This window comes from Dendropsophus ebraccatus, chromosome 10 (assembly GCF_027789765.1).
Source record: "Dendropsophus ebraccatus isolate aDenEbr1 chromosome 10, aDenEbr1.pat, whole genome shotgun sequence".
Classification (NCBI taxonomy): Eukaryota; Metazoa; Chordata; class Amphibia; order Anura; family Hylidae; genus Dendropsophus; species Dendropsophus ebraccatus.
The window spans coordinates 50,164,339-50,182,436 of record NC_091463.1 but is presented as its reverse complement, the minus strand read 5'-3'; the positions used below and the strand labels follow the sequence as shown (position 1 = coordinate 50,182,436).

Here is an 18,098-nt window from a genome sequence, read left to right as displayed (position 1 = left end):
TATTGTTGCACATCAGACTTTATTTTATGTTACATAGTGATATCTTCACCAACTTACACTACTAATAAGAGGCACCAATGTTGCATGATAAAATTATTTCCTCCCAGCTACTCCTCAATCTGTTACAATGATGGAATCCCTGGAGTCTTATGTAAACAGTGTCTCCTCAATATTAGTTTACATAAACTGGGAGTTTATAACTCTGACCTTCTCATCTATAACTTGGATATTTGTGTTGAGCACTAAAGCTCGTCTCTCCGCAGTGTATTTCCTTTGCTGGTGCTTTGACTGAAAAGTAGGAAGCATGAGCCAAGCACAAGTCGTGCCGGTGAGGTTGCCCAGGCATTACATTTTCACGCAGTGGCCATGAAGAAACTGTGAATCACTACACATAGTAACATAAAGTATACACTTGCACAACAACTGAAGCACAGAGGCTAGTGCAACAATGAAATCAATGCACCATTAAATAGTTTTGTTTTTTTTTTCTTCATTTGAGCACATCCATTTAAAGCAGACAATGTGCATTTTCCATTTGGCTGAAGATAAAAAGTCTGTGTGGAGCGTCTTGCACACATATGTACATTTATAATTTACACAGTCATCCATTTCACACATATCTTAAATGTATCCCGTAAATATATAAAACTTCATATTTTTGGCAGGCTTTTGGCCTATTTTCTTTGTAGGGGGAGAGCTGTGCCGATGAAGGTCATGGTGTATAAGGTGGAGGCTTTTCATCAGGTGGATAGTAAGGTGGAGAGTAGCGAGGTGGGGCACCGGATGGCCACATGAAACTGGGACCAGACTGTGAGGTTGAGTTGGGATCATCTGATAAGCCCGAGGGTGTGGAAGCCGGAAAGACATTGGAATGCTGTGGAACAAATGCATACGTTATAATTACATGTTTCTTTAGTGAGTACACTAAACAATCCTCTTAAAACTATTCCCTTTAAGGGACAACCATTTATGATGCAAACCACTACTTCCTGCTAATTCAACAACTAGTAATTTTCTATCATCTGTCATGTAGGTAGAGTAGAGCTGTTGTCCAGTCCTGGCCATTACCACGCCACTCCTACCCTATTAACATACTTGTATTGTCACACTCCTCTTACACTGCAGAGACCAGTCCCCTATCTAGCCTCATGTGGCCACTGCAGGCTGCCACATCCAGACAGGGGATGAATAGAGATGGCCAACTTTCTCCATTAATTTCTATGGGAGTTATATAAACAGCCAAGCAGTGGCACACCCTTCTGGAAGCCCACATCTAAAAGACACTTAAAACAAGCCATTGTGGCACAGAAAATACAGGATGGTTTTCAGAATAGGGTGGCATAAAAAGATTTTTTTTAAGTATAGTTATAATGCAAACCTAACAAAAATGAAAAAGAAAATTAAAAGAAGAGAAATTTAACCAATGGGTTTTTTGTCATAGCTTTTTGCACACATATCCATGCTGTTCAGCTGCTCTGTTTCTAGCACAACAAGAATATAAAGACACAACAAATACACTGCAAATAAATTTTAAAAAAAGTTATCATTTTCCTTCTTTCATTTCCATACCTGTAAGTCATAGGCAGTGTAAGGTGGCAGGTGTGGAGTGCTGTGGTAGTAGGTATTATAGGATGGCACTGGTGGTCTTGTGTTGTATTGTACAGTAGGGCGTGGGGTCTCCACAATACAACTAATGGCAGGAATAGTAGGATTCTGCAAACAAACATATAATTATATTATACAACTATCTCTGTTCCTTTAAAAAAAATTACATTATACACCTACTGAAGAAATGACTAGCATCTATTGTACTTGAGTTTCACAGATAGATATAAAAATTAGTATAGACTTATGTTAAAGATTCTCCTAAAATTACCATATATTCTCCATAGATGCACAAATAACTACCAAATTATTACCAAAATTGTGAAGGAACAAATATTTCAAAAATGCAAATGTCTTCTTACCATATCTTTGAATCCACCAAGTATTGCAGCGGTTATAATCCCCAGGAACAGACCCACAATGTTCAGTATAGTAACCGACCAAAGGAGGTGGTATAGATGTATAACATCTTGGCAGCTTTTAACATCCATATATTCATAGTACAGACCTGAAATCCCAGCCCTGCAAATAGAAAGTGAATGACGATATTTTCATAATATTACTGAATACATTTCAGGCCACCCTAGAGGGTAGAGACCATGCTCGAGTCGATCCGAACCCGAACTTTCGGCATTTGATTAGCGGTCGCTGCGGAACTTTGATAAAGCCCTAAGGCTATGTGGAAAACATGGATATAGTCATTTGCTGTATCCACGTTTTCCAGACAATCTTAGAGCTTAATCCAAGTTCAGCCGCCCCAGCTAATCAAATGCCGAACGTTCGGGTTCGGATCGTCTCGAACCCGGTTCGCTCATCTCTAATCATGATAGCAGTAATGACATGGGTATCATAAGGCTGTCGATCACTCCACTGTACCCCTTCCCTAGTATGTTACAGGTGTTTAGCATATGAAAGGCAGTATAATCCTTCACAATATAGTTATTCTTACTGTTATGGTGCAGTTATAGTTGATGGGTTGCCTACACTAAGATTTTATGTTTTTTTTCTCCGGAATACTCTTCACATTGTTATTTTATGCTAACATTCCCATTTCTTTTAATTCTTACACACACACACACACACAAAAAAAAAACGATAAGGGTAATATGAAAGGGAATAAAAGAAATCCAGAACATTTGATGTTTCTGTCACTGCTGGGAATGGTCAGGAAGTTTCTCTGGAAGCTTCTTTATACAGATAAGGGTTGTAAAAGACAATTGACTTTGTTCTTTTGTATGTGGATTCCTGTCAAGTTGTCTTTTGATTCTAAATGTCTCTATGAAAGGTGGGAAGCTGCCAATTTCATCAGGAAGTCAACCACCTCGCTTTTATTTCCCATTAAACATGCTTTTTTCACACTTAGTATTTTGGACCTCAATCCAACATGACATGTATAATGCCTTTCAAAATGTCCCTTTTCCTACTGAATTGCGCTCAAAGACAAAACATCTGTCAGTTCACACATGGTTGAATTTCAGTTATAAATATAACAGCCACAAAATGTGTAAGAGGCTTGTTTGGGATGTTTCGGTCTAAACATTTAGGCCTTCTATTGGATTTCTTTTTGGCTATTTATGGCCCAAACAATAGGAATAAGAGGAAGAGGAAGAAGAGGAGGAAGAAGAGGAGGAGGAGGAGGAAGAAGAGGAGGAAGAAGAGGAAGAAGAAGAAGAAGAAATTTTATTTATATAGCACTAACAAATTCCTCAGCACTTTACAATTCTCAGGGTACATAAACAGATAACACAACACACTAATTACTTAATGCCATTTTTACCAGCATAACCTTCCAATGATAGACCCTCCTAATGTCCCAAAAGCCAATTTTTAGAATAATATTTGTGCTTATGCAACCTATGTATAGTATATTCAGTGATAGATTAATAAATTACTCATCACTTACCTTCCACAGTTATACAGCTCACAACAATAGCATGTGTTGCTCTTAACCTTCAAAGAACATGAGCCTCGTGTTGGCATCTGGCAAGTAACCTGGACAAGACATAAATTAGCAGCTATTACTTAGTCACTGTTGTTTCAAATAATTTGCCTCCATTTGCTATCCTATGCAATTCCCTATTTGTAAATCACTCGATTTACCCATTAACCCAGAAAAGCGCCCTAAAGTTCACTAAATATCTCTCTTTCTTGCAATCTGCTGTCCACTGCCTGGTGTCAAGGTAAATTTGTCTCTAGTAACAGACAGAGCACAACAGATTAAAGAAAGTGGGGACAGCCTTTAGCATGTGCTGGAAATAGGCAGAGGCAAAGTACCTGCCTGCCTACTAAAGATAATCCAAACTGATGCTTAAAGGTAAACCAGGCCTCCCCTCCCCTTTGTGTGAACAGAAGTGTATCTACTGCTGTATATTCATAGTGCTGCAGTGTAATCTCCCATTCCCTCTTCAGCTTTGCAGTGGCAGCAACACCAGTAGCTATATGCAACCCTTTCATCAATGCTGCAATTACTTCAGTTTCTGCTCACAGAGCACCTGACAGACTTAGTAGCCCCTTCTCCCCTCCAGAAGTCATGTATAATACTGTACTGTTTAAATCATCCCCTAATAGAGTCAGCCTGTTCAATTTACTTTGAAAAGCACTGTGTCATGACATAGCAGTAAGGATTGAGGATTGTGCAGTGATTGGATGAGCAACAAAAGGAAAGGACATAACTGTGAGTGTATACTACAGGCAAACAACCCAGCTTTGGGCCCATACCCTGAAATAGTCTAAATGAGAAATAGCACTAAGAGGTTCGATATCAGCAGAGAGAGCCCTTAAATCACCTTGTCACCTTTCTAAGGAGTTAATCTAACAAATCCCGGCAAGTTTTTAAACTAATTTTTTAACTGACAGGTACACTTTAAGATATATAATAAAATATATAAATATATAGAGAGAAAGTCATGTGATCTTACCTCTGTACTGTCAGTAGCATGCTCATTTCCTGTGGAGGTAAAGTATCGACATTTGCCTGCATAGATCGGTCTGAGATCCTTTAAAAGTAGAATAGTCATGCATTAATGTCATTCCTTGATCAAGTCCCTGTGATGCCATTTTCTTTTGCAAGATTTAGCAATATTGAATGTTATTTAAAAAAAACATGTGACCAATTACAGTGAAGCCCCTTTAAGAAGACCACTCAAAATTGCACTCAAGTGTGTTCTATGAGGGATGTCTATGGCCACTAGGCATGATGTATGGTAGATTCAAGATCACAGAAAATCTAATGTGGATGAGAGGGATGGTCCTGTCAATGAGCTGGTCCTTTGGAGAGGATTCACTGGATAACTAACTTGGATTACTGTAAAATGTTATAATAGCCTTAGAGCTCCATTGTTCATAGACATAAAAGGGGAAATTTATCAAACTAATGTAAAAAAGAATTGTCTTAGTTGCCCCATGGAATCTGATTGGTTGCTAGGGGCAACTGAGCCAGTTTAACTTTACACCAGTTTGATAAATCTCCCCCAAAGTTTTTGCTTTCTGCCTTTTTAGTGCTATAGAGATTAATTTGTTAATAATCCTAATATTGTTTTATTGTTAAAGCAGTATACTCATCTGGGATTTTTTTTAAATCAATGGGTACCAGAGAATTATATAGATTTGTAAATTACTCCTATTTAAAAAGTATCAAGTCCTCAAGTTATCCGCTGCTGTATGTTCTGCAGGAAATGGTGTTTTATTTTCAGTCTGACACAGTGCTCTCTGCTGACATCTCTGGCCAAGACAGGAACTGTCCAGAGCAGGAGACGTTTTCTATGGGGATTTTCTACAGCTCTGGACAGTTCCTGTCACGAACAAAGGTGGCAGCAGAGAGCACTGTGTCAGGCTGGGAAAAAAAACACCACTTCCTGTAGGACATACAGCCGCTGATAAGTATGGGAAGACTTAACACTTTTAAAATAGGAGTAATTTACAAATCTTTATAACTCTTCGGTAAAAATTGATTTAAAATAAATATTTTTTTGCAAAGTTTCTCTTTAATGGGAGCTATGCAAATAGTATAGCATGCAGGGCTGTTCCATTTGTGCAGCTCTCATAAAAGTCAATGGGAGTTACACAAATTGCATATATGGTATAAACTATTGCTCAATCTACCCTTCATTTGTCTCTTAGGCTGGGTTCACACTATGTATATTTGAGGCTGTATTTGGTCCTCATGTCAGGTCCTCATAGCAACCAAAACCAGTAGTGGATTGAAAACACAGAAAGGCTCTGTCCACACAATGTTGAAATTGAGTGGATGGCCGCACTATAACGGTAAATAACTTCCATTATTTCAATACAACAGCCGTTGTTTTAAAATAACAGAACATATTTGCCATTAAATGACGGCCATCCACTCAATTACAACATTATGTGAACATAGCCTTTCTGTGTTTTCAATCCACTCCTTGTTTTGGTTGATATACAGCCTCAAACATACAGCCTCAAATATACGTAGTGTGAACATAGCCTTAAAGCGTAACTGTCACATTTTTTTTTATTGCAGAAATCAGTAGTATAAGCGATTTTAAGAAACTCTGTAATAGGTTTTATCAGCCAAAAAAGCCTCCTTCTGTACTCAAGAAGCAGTCTCCCAGCCTCCCCCCCTGACTTCTTATCTGTGCACTATCAGGCAAACACGTCTTCATTACAGAGAAGCCAGTGAAGACGGGTTCTGCTCTCTCCATTGTAAGCCTATGAAGGGGGGAGGGAGCAGGAAGAGGTGACATGAAGGTCAGCTGTTTGTACACTCTCTGGGCACCTAAACGGCAGGATTCTGGGGTCAGAAAGGTTAGTGGTTATCTATGAACTTACTGAGAGAAGATTGCAGGGTGTTGTGCTGTGCAGGACTCCTCCGTGCTCAGTCACTCCTAACAGCCCCTCCCCTCTCCATAGCCACATAATGGAGACAGAAATCCTGCTTCATTTGATGTGAGGGGGGAGGCTGGGAGATTGCTTTTTCACTACAGAAGGAAACTCTTTTAGTACATAAAACCTATTACAGAGTTCCTTAAAATCGCTTGTACTATAGATATTTATTGTTTTCAGAAAAATGACCCTGAAATGACAGTTACGCTTTAAGCTCTGTAAGATTAAAATAAGTATAGAATGCGTCTATAATGTTCCTAATCCAGATATTGTTGCAGTCAAGGTAAGGACTGTGCAGCTTATGGACACTTTTGTACCCCCCTCACCAACTGTGCCTCACCAGCAACTAGGGGGTATCTAACACTTAGGGGTCCATTTACACAGAAAGATTATCTGACAGATTATCTGCCAAAGAATGGAAGCCAAAGCCAGGAATGAATTTGAAAAGAGGAGAAATCTCAGTCTTTCCATTATGGCCTGATCTCTGTTTATAGTCTGTTTCTGGCTTTGGCTTCAAATCTTTGGCAGTTAATCTGTCAGATAATCATTTTGTGTAAATGGACCCTTGGGGTCCTATTACACGGAGTGATTTTTAATCATTAACGACTTACGATAAACGAAGATTTTTTATCGTTAACCTGAAATAGTTCACCATAATACACAGAACGATGGTCATTATTGAGATTGTTACTATGATTGTTTATTCCTTCTGATCCCAGCAAAACAATGAACAATGTGCAATTACACTGGATTATTAGTAAACGAATGAGGAATTACAGCGAACGATTAGCGATAATTTTAGGTTCAGATCTAAATCAACGATCAACGACATACAAGCGATTTTTCCATAGTTGCCTGCAATTACACAGAGCAATTATGGTTTAAATTCGGACGACATAACGATTTTCCGCACGATAATCGTCCCATGTAATAGAGCCCTTAGAAAAGCACTGCTGTAGGACATACAGCAGCTGATAAGAACAGGGTGGTGTTTGTTTTTTATATAGACAATTTACGGTACAACCTGGACATAGACAGGGTGGACATGTCTGTGCTCAACAGTTGTGCACTATCTACTCAGAGGGGACCACTAGGGCATTTTCCACGGAGTTCTATGCCACCTTCTTAAATCTCCATTAAGGGCAATTTATAAGCCCTTGTGTCCATCAATCGTCTGTGTTACACATTCAGACTTTAGGACCATTATAGACAGTTTGGTGTAGTGTACCTTATCTACTTTTAATACTTTTTGTAGTCTTAAATAATTGACTTTATACCCTACAATTTTTTCCCATGAGTAGAGTGCTGGATTAGGTTCCCTGCAATTGCCCTGCCAAACAATCACAAGCAATAGTAAAAGGCTATGTTCTCACAATGTTTTGCAGCCGTCTTTTTGCACAGACATAATTTTGGCGCCAAATTATGGTCATATTATGCATATTTCGTCTCTACCACTGGGGTGCTTAATGACATTCACAGAATTGTTCCTAGACCACTGGATTCATTTGGTGGAGTGGTCAGCTCCAGGAAGAGTCTTGGATGTTCCAAGCCTCTTCTGTTTAGGAATTATGGAGGCCTATTTGCTCTTGGGAATTTTCAGTGCACTTTTTTTTCTTTTTCTTTTTTTTTAGCACAAGGCCGCAACATAAAATGGAACTCTCCACCAGAAAAAAAGGCACTTTAGGGTGTCTTTCCTAGTACTAAAGCTACAGTATGTAAACAGTGTGTCCTCAGGCACAGTTCAAACATCTTACTTGGAGAAAAAAAAAAACTAATGGGTCCTAGATGAAAACTGTAAATTTCCCTTTTTCTATCATTAATTAGAAATACATTTCTGTGCCACTCTGATGTAATGAAGGAAAACCACTTAAATACTTACCAGATGTCTTGCAGCAAAAACTCCATCCACGATTGCACAACAAAAAGCCGCAATCACCCCAAAACTGATAAAAACTATCGATGCAACAAGCTGTAAACAGAAAATATATTATTGCAAGATGAAGGTGACAATGGACACCACACAGACAAAACTGAAAGAACACTTTCTATTAATAAACATGTGTTTCTTAAAGGGGTTGGCCACTTTATAGTAAAATAGGTCAGTACAAAGTATTAGTAAGTGTACTCACTGTATATACTGACAGTAGCTTCCTGTGTACCTCATAGAGCTAAAATCAGACTCCCCTTCACCAGGCTGGGCTGCCCTGCTCTGTGGTGTTTCAGTCCACAAAATGGCCGACATGGAGGAGCATGTGACCATGCCCTGTCCACTGTGTCCTTCCTAGACATATACAGGCTCAGTGGTGGACACAGGGGGGCGGGGCCTGATCACATGCTCCTCCATGTAAGCAATCTTATGGACCATAACACCACAGAGCAGGGCAGCCCAGCTCTATGAGGTACACAGGGAGCTGCTGTCAGTATATACAGTGAGTACAGTTACTAATACTGTACACTGAGCAATTTTACTATAAAGTGGCCAACCCCTTTAAATAGGCACTGTCACTAAAAATAACTTTACTTGTTATCATGCCCAAAGTTATTGATCATAGCAGGTCTCACTGCTCTGATCAGAAGATATAGCCAGGGAGAGATTGCGGTAGCACGATACACTCCCCGGCCGGCAGCTCATTATGTCAATATTTTCTCAAAGACTTGCACAGAGAATATGACGGACTGTGGGGCCATCCGGGGAGTGAAGATATCTGATATCTTCTGATCAGAGCAGTGAGACCTGCTGTAACCTGAATACTACATGAGTTCTGTAGCTAATTTTGATGCAGTTTTTAAATTGAAAACAAAGAATTAACTAAAAAATTATAATCTACTCCTGACATCAAAATCTGCCCAAAAACGGCACAAGAAAAAGCACCTTGACAATGAAAAGTACAAGGAGAATTCAATAAGATTTTTTTTTTTTTTTTTTTTTTTTGGATGAGAATTTGTGTGGTTTACAAGTATGAATAAAGCACTACTGAAATAATAGGAATTTGTATTACTTATTTTTTCCCTAATATATAAAAGAAGCATATTCTATAATATTGTATGACACACATGGGCCAATTGGTCAGAACCAGTTACTGAAATCACCATACTCCCGTAGTGTAGGAGGAAACTAGAGGTCCCCTTACAAGAACTGCAGGTCCTGTAACCCTACAATACACAGGCTTACAAACTCTTTGTGTTGTTGCATATTGGAGCTGATTTAAATACATAAAAATATCTGTATTGCTTCTTTCACCTGACAGTTATAACTCTTATTTTTCTATTAGGAAGCCATATGAGGGCTTGTTTTTTGCAGGACCAGTTGTACTGTGTAATATCCTTCACTTTATTGTACAGAAAACATATTTGTGGGGTGAAAATTAACAAAAATAGTAATTTATCGAATTGTGAAGGGCTTTGTTCTTGCACCATTCACTGTGCTTTAAAACTAAAATCTTGATTAATTAGCTGGGTATATAGTTTTTCTAATGTTTTACTACTTAAAAAATAGAGAGAGAGATTAGCCTTGAATTGTCCAATTCTGAACCTTATAACTTTTTTGATAACTTTTGCCTATGTTGCTATATGGGGGCTAATTTTCTTTCTTAGTTTTTATTGTTACCATTTTTGCATAAATCACTCTTTTTTTCTGTCATTTAATGTTAACAAAAATTCTGATTAAAATGGAGTTGCACTGGTGTCACAATAAAATGCTGGTTTCACTCATAACAGTTTTTGTGCCAAAGCCAGAAGTGGATACAAATGGGAAGGAAATTATAATGGGAGGACTTGTACTTCTCTTTCTTATTGGATCCACATCTGGTTTGAGAACAAAAACTGCATTAGCAGTTAAAAAAAAAACTGCTGGCTGGGGGGGGAGGCTGCTATGGTTGCTGTAATGGCAAGTAATCTTGTGCAACATAAACAAGGATGTGAGTGATAAGTATATCTTTATTTACCTATGTACAAAACAGATGCATTACAGTATATCACTTATACACTACATCCTGTACCAGGAGTGGGTGTTATAAATGGTAACTGTGAATATACAGTTTCAGAGACAGACCTGAAAAACAAAAACAACCCAAGAAGCATTTATGAAATATTAAATCACTTTCTAGTTTTATCTAGTGTGATCTAATGTAAGTACTACATTCAACTGAGGAAGGAGTATTATATATAAATATTCCAAGTCTGTACTTTTAGTTCTAAAGTATTATGTTTAACATGCTGTCAGATTAAAGATTTACCTCTGTCATAAACGCCTAGTAATACCAAAATTCCAAGACTGCCTCAGTAATACTATGTACCGGTACAGCATGGGTCTTCTAAGGCAGTGCTTCTCAATGCTCCAGCCCCCAGGACTGAGATGTGGAGAGGTAAATATATGTATTTTATTTTTTTTTTATATGGGGTCAGCTCTTTACTTTACTGGGGGCAAATGGGGACAAATATACCTGCTGGGAGCAGCCCTGGTAAAAAGAAGGGAATTATACTAACTGGGGAAAACAAAACTCGGGCAACTAGACCTTATAGGGGTAGTTGTACTTGGAGGGGGGACTATACTTACTGGGGGCAGCTATATATGTTAACAGAAACTATATTGGGGGCAACTAAACCTACTAGGGAAAGCTCTAGCTACAAGGCAGCAAATACCTACTGATCAATAGCTCTGCCTACTGGGAGCAGTGCTACACTTAAGGCAACTTTTTTTTAAATTCCAAATTTTATTCATTTTTCAAAATATATAAAAAAAAAAACAGGCATAACCAGCACCCAACAAGGTTCCAAGGTGCAAGGTTCCAAAAGTTTAACTCAAGTCAACAGTAGAAAGAAACACATAAAATACAAGACCGTATGCTAAATGCACTCCTCGGAAACAACTCCCAAGTCACTTCATAAATACTGTAAATTCGCTCATCTCTACTTGGGACTATTGTCATTTGAAAGGTTTAAGGATGCTCAAGCTCCTTTATTCACACGTCAGTATTTTAGGATTAATTCACACATTAGTATATTTTGTGGGCGATGCCCATAACGTCTGCAAAAAATCCAGATACCATGGACTTGTATTGGTTTGTCTGTGCCGCAATTAACCCCTTCGTGCTGCAGCTAGTTTGGGCCTTAATGACCAGGCTAATTTTTCAAAATCTGACCTGTCTCACTTTATGCTCTTATAGCTCAGTGATGCTTTAACGTATGCTAGCGATTCTGAGATTGTTTTTTCGTGACATATGGCACTTTATGTTAGTGGCAAAATTTGGTCACTACTTTGTGTGTTTTTTGTTAAAAACATCAAAATATCATGAAAAATGTAAAAAATTTGCATTTTATGAACTTTGAAATTCTCTGCTTCTAAAAAAAGAAAGTCGTAGCACATAAATTAGTTACTAAGTCACATTACCAATATGTCTTCTTTATTCTGGCATAATTTGGTAAACATATTTTACTTTTTTAGGGTGTTATGGGGCTTAGAAATTTATCAGCAAATTATCACATTTTCGTGAAACTGATTTTTTTAGGGACCAGTTCTTTTTTTAAATGGATTTAGAAGTCTGGTATCCTGAAAACCCCCATAAGTGACCCCATTTTGGAAACTACACACCTTAAAGAATTAATCTAGGGGTATAATGAGCATTTTAACCCTACAGGGGCTGGAGGAAAGTATTCACAATTAGGCAGTAAAAAATTGAAAATTTTAATTTTCCAATAATATATACGTTTAGATTAAAGTTTCTCATTTTCAAAAGGAATATGAGACAAAAAGCACCCCAAAATTTGTAATGCAGGTTCTCTTGAGTACAACGGTACCCCATATGTGGGCGTAAACCACTGTATGGGCACACAGCAGGGCTCAGAAGGAAGGGAGCGCCAATTAGCTTTTCCAATGCAAATTTTGCTGAAGAAGTTTCTGAGCGCCAGGTGCGTTTGCAGTGCCCCTGTAGTGTCAGCAGAGAGAAAAACCCCCATAAGTCACCCCATTTTGGAAAGTACACCCCTCAAAGAATTCATCTTGGTGTGTGGTGACCATTTTGACCCCACAGGTATTACAGGAAAGTATTCAAAAGAAGACAGTAAAAATGAAAAACTCGAATTCTTCCAATAATATGTTTGTTTAGTTTGAAATTTCTCAATTTCACGAGGAACAAGAGGAAAAAAGTACCCCAAAATTTGTAAAGCAGGTTCTCCTAAGTGAAAAGGTACCTCATATGTTGGCATAAACCACTGCATGGGCACACAGGAGGGCTCAGAAGGAAAGGAGCGCCAATTAGCTTTTTCAATGCAGATTTTGCTGAAGAAGTTTCCGAGCGCCAGGTGCGTTTGCAGAGCCCCTGTAGTGTCCGCAGAGTAAAATCTCCCAATAAGTCACCCCATTTTAGAAAGTGCACCCCTCAAAGAATTTATTTTGGGGTGTGGTGAGCATTTTGACCCCACAGGTATTTGAGGAAAGTATTCAAAAGTAGACAGTAAAAATGAAAAACTCGATTTTTTCCAATAATATGTTCCTTTAGTTTGAAATTTCTCAATTTCTCGAGGAACAGGAGAGAAATGTCACCCCAATATATGTAAAGCAGGTTCTCCTGAGTAGAACGGTACCCCATATGTGGGCATAAACCCCTGTAATGGGCACACAGGAGGGCTCAGAAGGGAAGGAGCGCCAATTAGCATTTTCAGTGCAGATTTTTCTGAAGAAGTTTCTGAGCGCCAGGTGCGTTTGCAGAGCCCCTGTAGTGTCAGCAGAATAGATTCCCCCCAAAAGTCACCCCATTTTGGAAAGTGCACTCCTCAAAGAATTCATCTTGGGGTGTGGTGACCATTTTTACCCCACAGGTATTAGAGGAAAGTATTCAAAATTGGCCAGTAAAAATGAAAAACTCGAATTTTTCCAATAATATGTTGGTTTAGTTTGAAATTTCTCAATTTGACGAGGAACAGGAGAGAAAACGTACCCCAAAATCTGTAACGCAGGTTCTCCTGAGTACAACGGTACCCCATATGTGGGCATAAACCACTGTATGGGCACACAGCAGGGCTCAGAAGGGAAGGAGCGCCAATTTACAGGAGCAAAACCGCAGCTAGTAATGGTTATTAGAATAGCGCAGTTACTAAAATAAAATAAAAAAAATGAGATTACAGGTAATGTGGGGTGGTTACGGGCAACCAGGGGTGGTTATGGGCAACCTGAGGTGGTTACAGGTAATCTGGGGTGGTTACGGACAACATGGGGTGGTCACGGGCAACCTGCTGTGGTTACGGCAACCTGGGGTGGTTACAGGCAACGTGGGGTGGTTACGGGTAACGAGGGGTGGTTATGGGCAACGTGTGGTGGTCACGGGCAACCTGCTGTGGTTACGGCAACGTGGGGTGGTTACAGGCAACGTGGGCTGGTTACAGGCAACATGGGCTGGTTACAGGCAACGTGGGCTGGTTACAGGCAACGTGGGCTGGTTACAGGCAACGTGGGCTGGTTACAGGCAACGTGGGCTGGTTACAGGCAACGTGGGCTGGTTACAGGCAATCTGCTGTGCTTACAGACAATCTGGGATGGTTACGGGAAATGTGGGGTGGTTACGGGCAACCTGCAGTGCTTACAGACAATCTGGGGTGGATACGGGCAACGTGGGGTGGTTACAGGCAACCTGCAGTGCTTACAGACAATCTGGGGTGGTTACGGGCAACGTGGGGTGGTTACGGGCAACCTGTAGTGCTTACAGACAATCTGGGGTGGTTACGGGCAACGTGGGGTGGTTACGGGCAACCTGCAGTGCTTACTGACAATCTGGGGTGGTTACGGGCAACGTGGGGTGGTTACGGGCAATGTGGGGTGGTTACGGATAAACTGAAGTTCTTATAGGCAATCTGGGGTGGATACCTGTAATCTGGCAAGGGCACCGCAATCTGGAGGGGGTCATTGGCAATTTGGGGTGGTCAGAGGCGCCGTGGTGTGGTCAGAGGCGACGTGTGGTGGTCAGAGGCGACGTGCGGTGGTCAGAGGCGACGTGCGGTGGTCAGAGGCATCGTGGCATGGTCAGAGGCATCGTGGCATGGTCAGAGGCAACGCGCGGTGGTTACGTGCAATCTGGGGGGGGTTACATGTAATCTGGCATGATTACGGGGAACCTGGGGGGGTTATGTGCAACCTGGAAGGGTTACAGACAATCTGGGATTGTTACTGATAAACTGAAGTGCTTATAGGTAATCTGGGGTGGGTACATGTAATTTGGGGTGGTTACGGGCAATCGGGAGGGGGTCACTGGCAATTTGTGGTGGTTACGGGCAACATGCGGTGGTTACGGGCAACGTGCGGTGGTTACGGGCAACGTGCGGTGGTTACGGGCAACGTGCGGTGGTTACGGGCAACGTGCGGTGGTTACGGGCAATCTGGGGAGGGGTTAGGGGTAATTTGGGAGTAAACTGCAATTATTACTATAATAAAAAGTGTGTGTTTTATTTTTTTGTATGTTTGTCACTTTTTGTACTTTACATATTCATTTTCACTGTATTACTATGATTACTGTGATATTTTCTATCTCAGTAATCATAGTTCAGTGACAGAGACCAAATTGGTCTCTGTCACTTTAAATTTTCAGAGTTGGCTGGTTGTGAAGCGCATGCGCACTTCATAACCAGCCAGGACGTCGAGGAGGAAGGAGCTCCAGGAGCAGGTGAGTATATGGGGAAGGGGGGGTGACTGGGGGACGGGGGTGGGGGGACATCACTTTTTATCCCCTGTCACCAATCATTCATGGTGACAGGGGATAAAAAGTGCCTGGATGCACATGGTACAAGCGATCAGCGGTATATAGTATATACCGCTGATCACTTGTACCGGGACCCAACAGGGGGGTCCCCGATGACTGCCCCATGCTCTCCGCTACCTCTGGTGGCGGAGAGCATGGGGCTTTCATTCATTTTAACTTTTCCATCGCTGTGAACCGACATTAGTCGGTTCACAGCGATGGCGGTGGCCATCTTGGAAATGATGGCCGCCGGGGGAGGGGGTTAGTGATCGCCCTACTAGGGGGGGGGCTGATCTGAGGTCTGGGGGACACTTATTTCATCTCCCCCCGCCGTAGATTCACGGCGGGGGGAGATGAAAGGCAGCGGCAGCATCGGTAATCTCCTTTACCGACGGCGGCCGCTATAACGTTAATAGCGGCGATCGTCGGTAAGGGGGGGGGGCCGGGACGGACCCCACACACTGCCCCAACCCCTCAGCTACCTCCGGTAGCCGGGGGGATGTGGTGGGGGCCGTCCCGGCCCCGTAGCCTTATTCTCTGCCATCGCCGTAAAAAGCTGATGGCAGCAGAATAAGGACCCTTAGTGACCGCCGTAAAAAGCTGTATCGGCGGTCACTAAGGGGTTAAGGTCCGCATTAGGACATGTGATTTTTTTGTGGATCCGCTTGGGGATGTGTGAATAGGGACATAGAGATCAACCAAATCTAAATTCTCAATCCACAATTACGGACAAATTTTACTGAGGTGTGAATGAGGCCATAGGGGGCATGCACATGTCCACGATATAAAGGTCCACAAGCTGACTGTATGTCACGGACTGAACTTTAGTCCTCTTAAGGAACTGTTGGTATTATAATAAATAAGCTCTGCCGCAGCTTAACTTCTTTGCTGATGAACGGACACAGCTGTATCAATACAGTAGCACAAAGTTTTAACAGTTTCGGAGCTCCAGGCATGATAATACAAGAGGTCAAGAGCTCAGTCCATATGGTCTACAGTTCACTTATGGACCGTATATCATGGACGTGTGCATGCCACCTTTCTGTGCATAGTGTTTACAATGATTTTTTCTCCTAAATTTTAGGACCATTTTCTTAGCCTATTTTCTCATATGGAAACATCAGTCAACAAAGCCCTAATGTGTTTACAATGTGTTTTTTTTTCTTCTTTAGGCACACCTGATGCAAGTCCTTGATGTTTTAGACAACATTTCATTGTACATGTGTGCATTTCTAGAGGAATTCTACACAAGGGGTTAAATAACTTAGCAAAAGTTCAGTTCGAAGAAACTGTACATTATATGTCACGTTAATGAAATTGTTTTTGTTTGATTGTTTGTTTTTTACCAAAAGCTGAAAGTTTGCTAATTTTTTTAATGGGGATTGAATAATTTTGATTGCGACTGTGTTAGAATAGTTTTTAATATCTTGGGATCCACTTACCAATACATTTTTAAGTCTATTTAAATCTGAACATGAATCCTTTGTTTAAAAACAAATCCTTAAAAAATGGTCTAGAATAAATGTACAACAGTGTAATGCAGTGCTTCTTAATTCCAGGCCTCACCAATGGGTCATGTTTTGAGGATATCCCATACAAAGGACACCTGTGCTAATACCTGGTGCACTGAGTATAATTATATCACCTGTGAAATACTAAGGAAATCCTCAAAACATGACCTGTTGGTGAGGCCTGAGGACTGGAATTGAGGAGGACTGGAATTGAGAAGGACTGGTGTAATGAATAGCCTTGATTAAAATGACCCCAATTGTTATGCCTATTTGCTCATGAATAAAGAGGTGACTCCTAACAGTACTAGGAATTAAAAACTAAATAAACAAATAAGAAACCCATAAGTGGCCATAATTTACCTAGGCAAAGTAATGAGAGAGCATATGGAATCCCTAGCCCCATAAACTATTTTATTGCTTTAGAATATAATTATCCAAGATGCTGGGAATGCAATAACTCCACATTCTATGTCAAATGTTAAAGTGACTCTGTACCCACAATCTGACCCCTTCCCCCAAACCACTTGTACCTTCGGATAGCTGCTTTTAATCAAAGATCTGTCCTGGGGTCCGTTCGGCAGGTGATGCAGTTATTGTCCACAAAAACAACTTTTAAACTTGCAGCCTAGACTGTGAATGCATTAGGCTGGCACAACCTCTCTGTCCCTCCTCCCCGCCCTCCTCATCATTAGGAATGCTCAAGGCAGATTGCCTCCTATTCATCACGTGTGTTAGCATGGCACATGAGCTGGATTGTTAAGGAACCTGTGCAATGTTTAGCATGGAGAAAATGTTCCAGTGGCATTCCTAATGATGAAGAGGGTGGGAAGGAGGGATGGAGGGGTGGTGCAAAGTTTAAGCACAGATACTCTAAGCCCCGCATGCTGGGCATGGGGCTGCAAGGTTAAAAGTTGCTTTTTAGGACAATAACTGCATCACCTGCCAAACGGACGCAGGACAGATCTTGAATTAAAAGCAGCTATCCAAAGTGGTTTGGGGGGGGTCAGATTGTGGGTACAGAGTCACTTTAAGTATTAAACAATAAACAAGTTCTGAAGGCGTCTCTCTATATGTGTTGGGAATTTTAGCTTGGAATTATACTTATAGAGGGAGATTTATCAAACATGGTGTAAAGTAGAACTGGCTCAGTTGCCCCTAGCAACCAGATTCCACATTTCATTTTCCAAAGAGTCTGTGATGAATGAAAAGTGTAATCTGATTGGTTGCTAGGGGCAACTGAGCCAGTTCTACTTTACATCAGTTTGATAAATCTCCCCCTAGTATTTATTCTCCAATGGAGCCGCAGTCACATTTCTGAATGTAAAGCTCACTTTTTGCTGGTAAATATGACCAACTTAACCCCTTCCTGGCATATATATATTTATGGCATAGGTTTGGT

The 18,098-nt window shown here is 40.8% G+C and overlaps 1 protein-coding gene across 1 annotated transcript in view; it reads right to left on the bottom strand.

Annotated features, from left to right (window-relative positions):
- TMEM255A (transmembrane protein 255A) overlaps positions 1–18,098 on the bottom strand; it is a 48,901-nt gene continuing 30,803 nt past the window's right edge. The window contains exons 4-9 of the mRNA XM_069985932.1: positions 8,342–8,431; positions 4,524–4,601; positions 3,509–3,597; positions 1,968–2,127; positions 1,570–1,713; positions 1–874 (exon numbers count right to left, since the gene is read on the bottom strand). Coding sequence (XP_069842033.1) covers positions 713–874; positions 1,570–1,713; positions 1,968–2,127; positions 3,509–3,597; positions 4,524–4,601; positions 8,342–8,431 — 723 coding nt within the window. The 3' untranslated portion in view covers positions 1–712. The remainder of the gene's footprint in view (positions 875–1,569; positions 1,714–1,967; positions 2,128–3,508; positions 3,598–4,523; positions 4,602–8,341; positions 8,432–18,098) is intronic.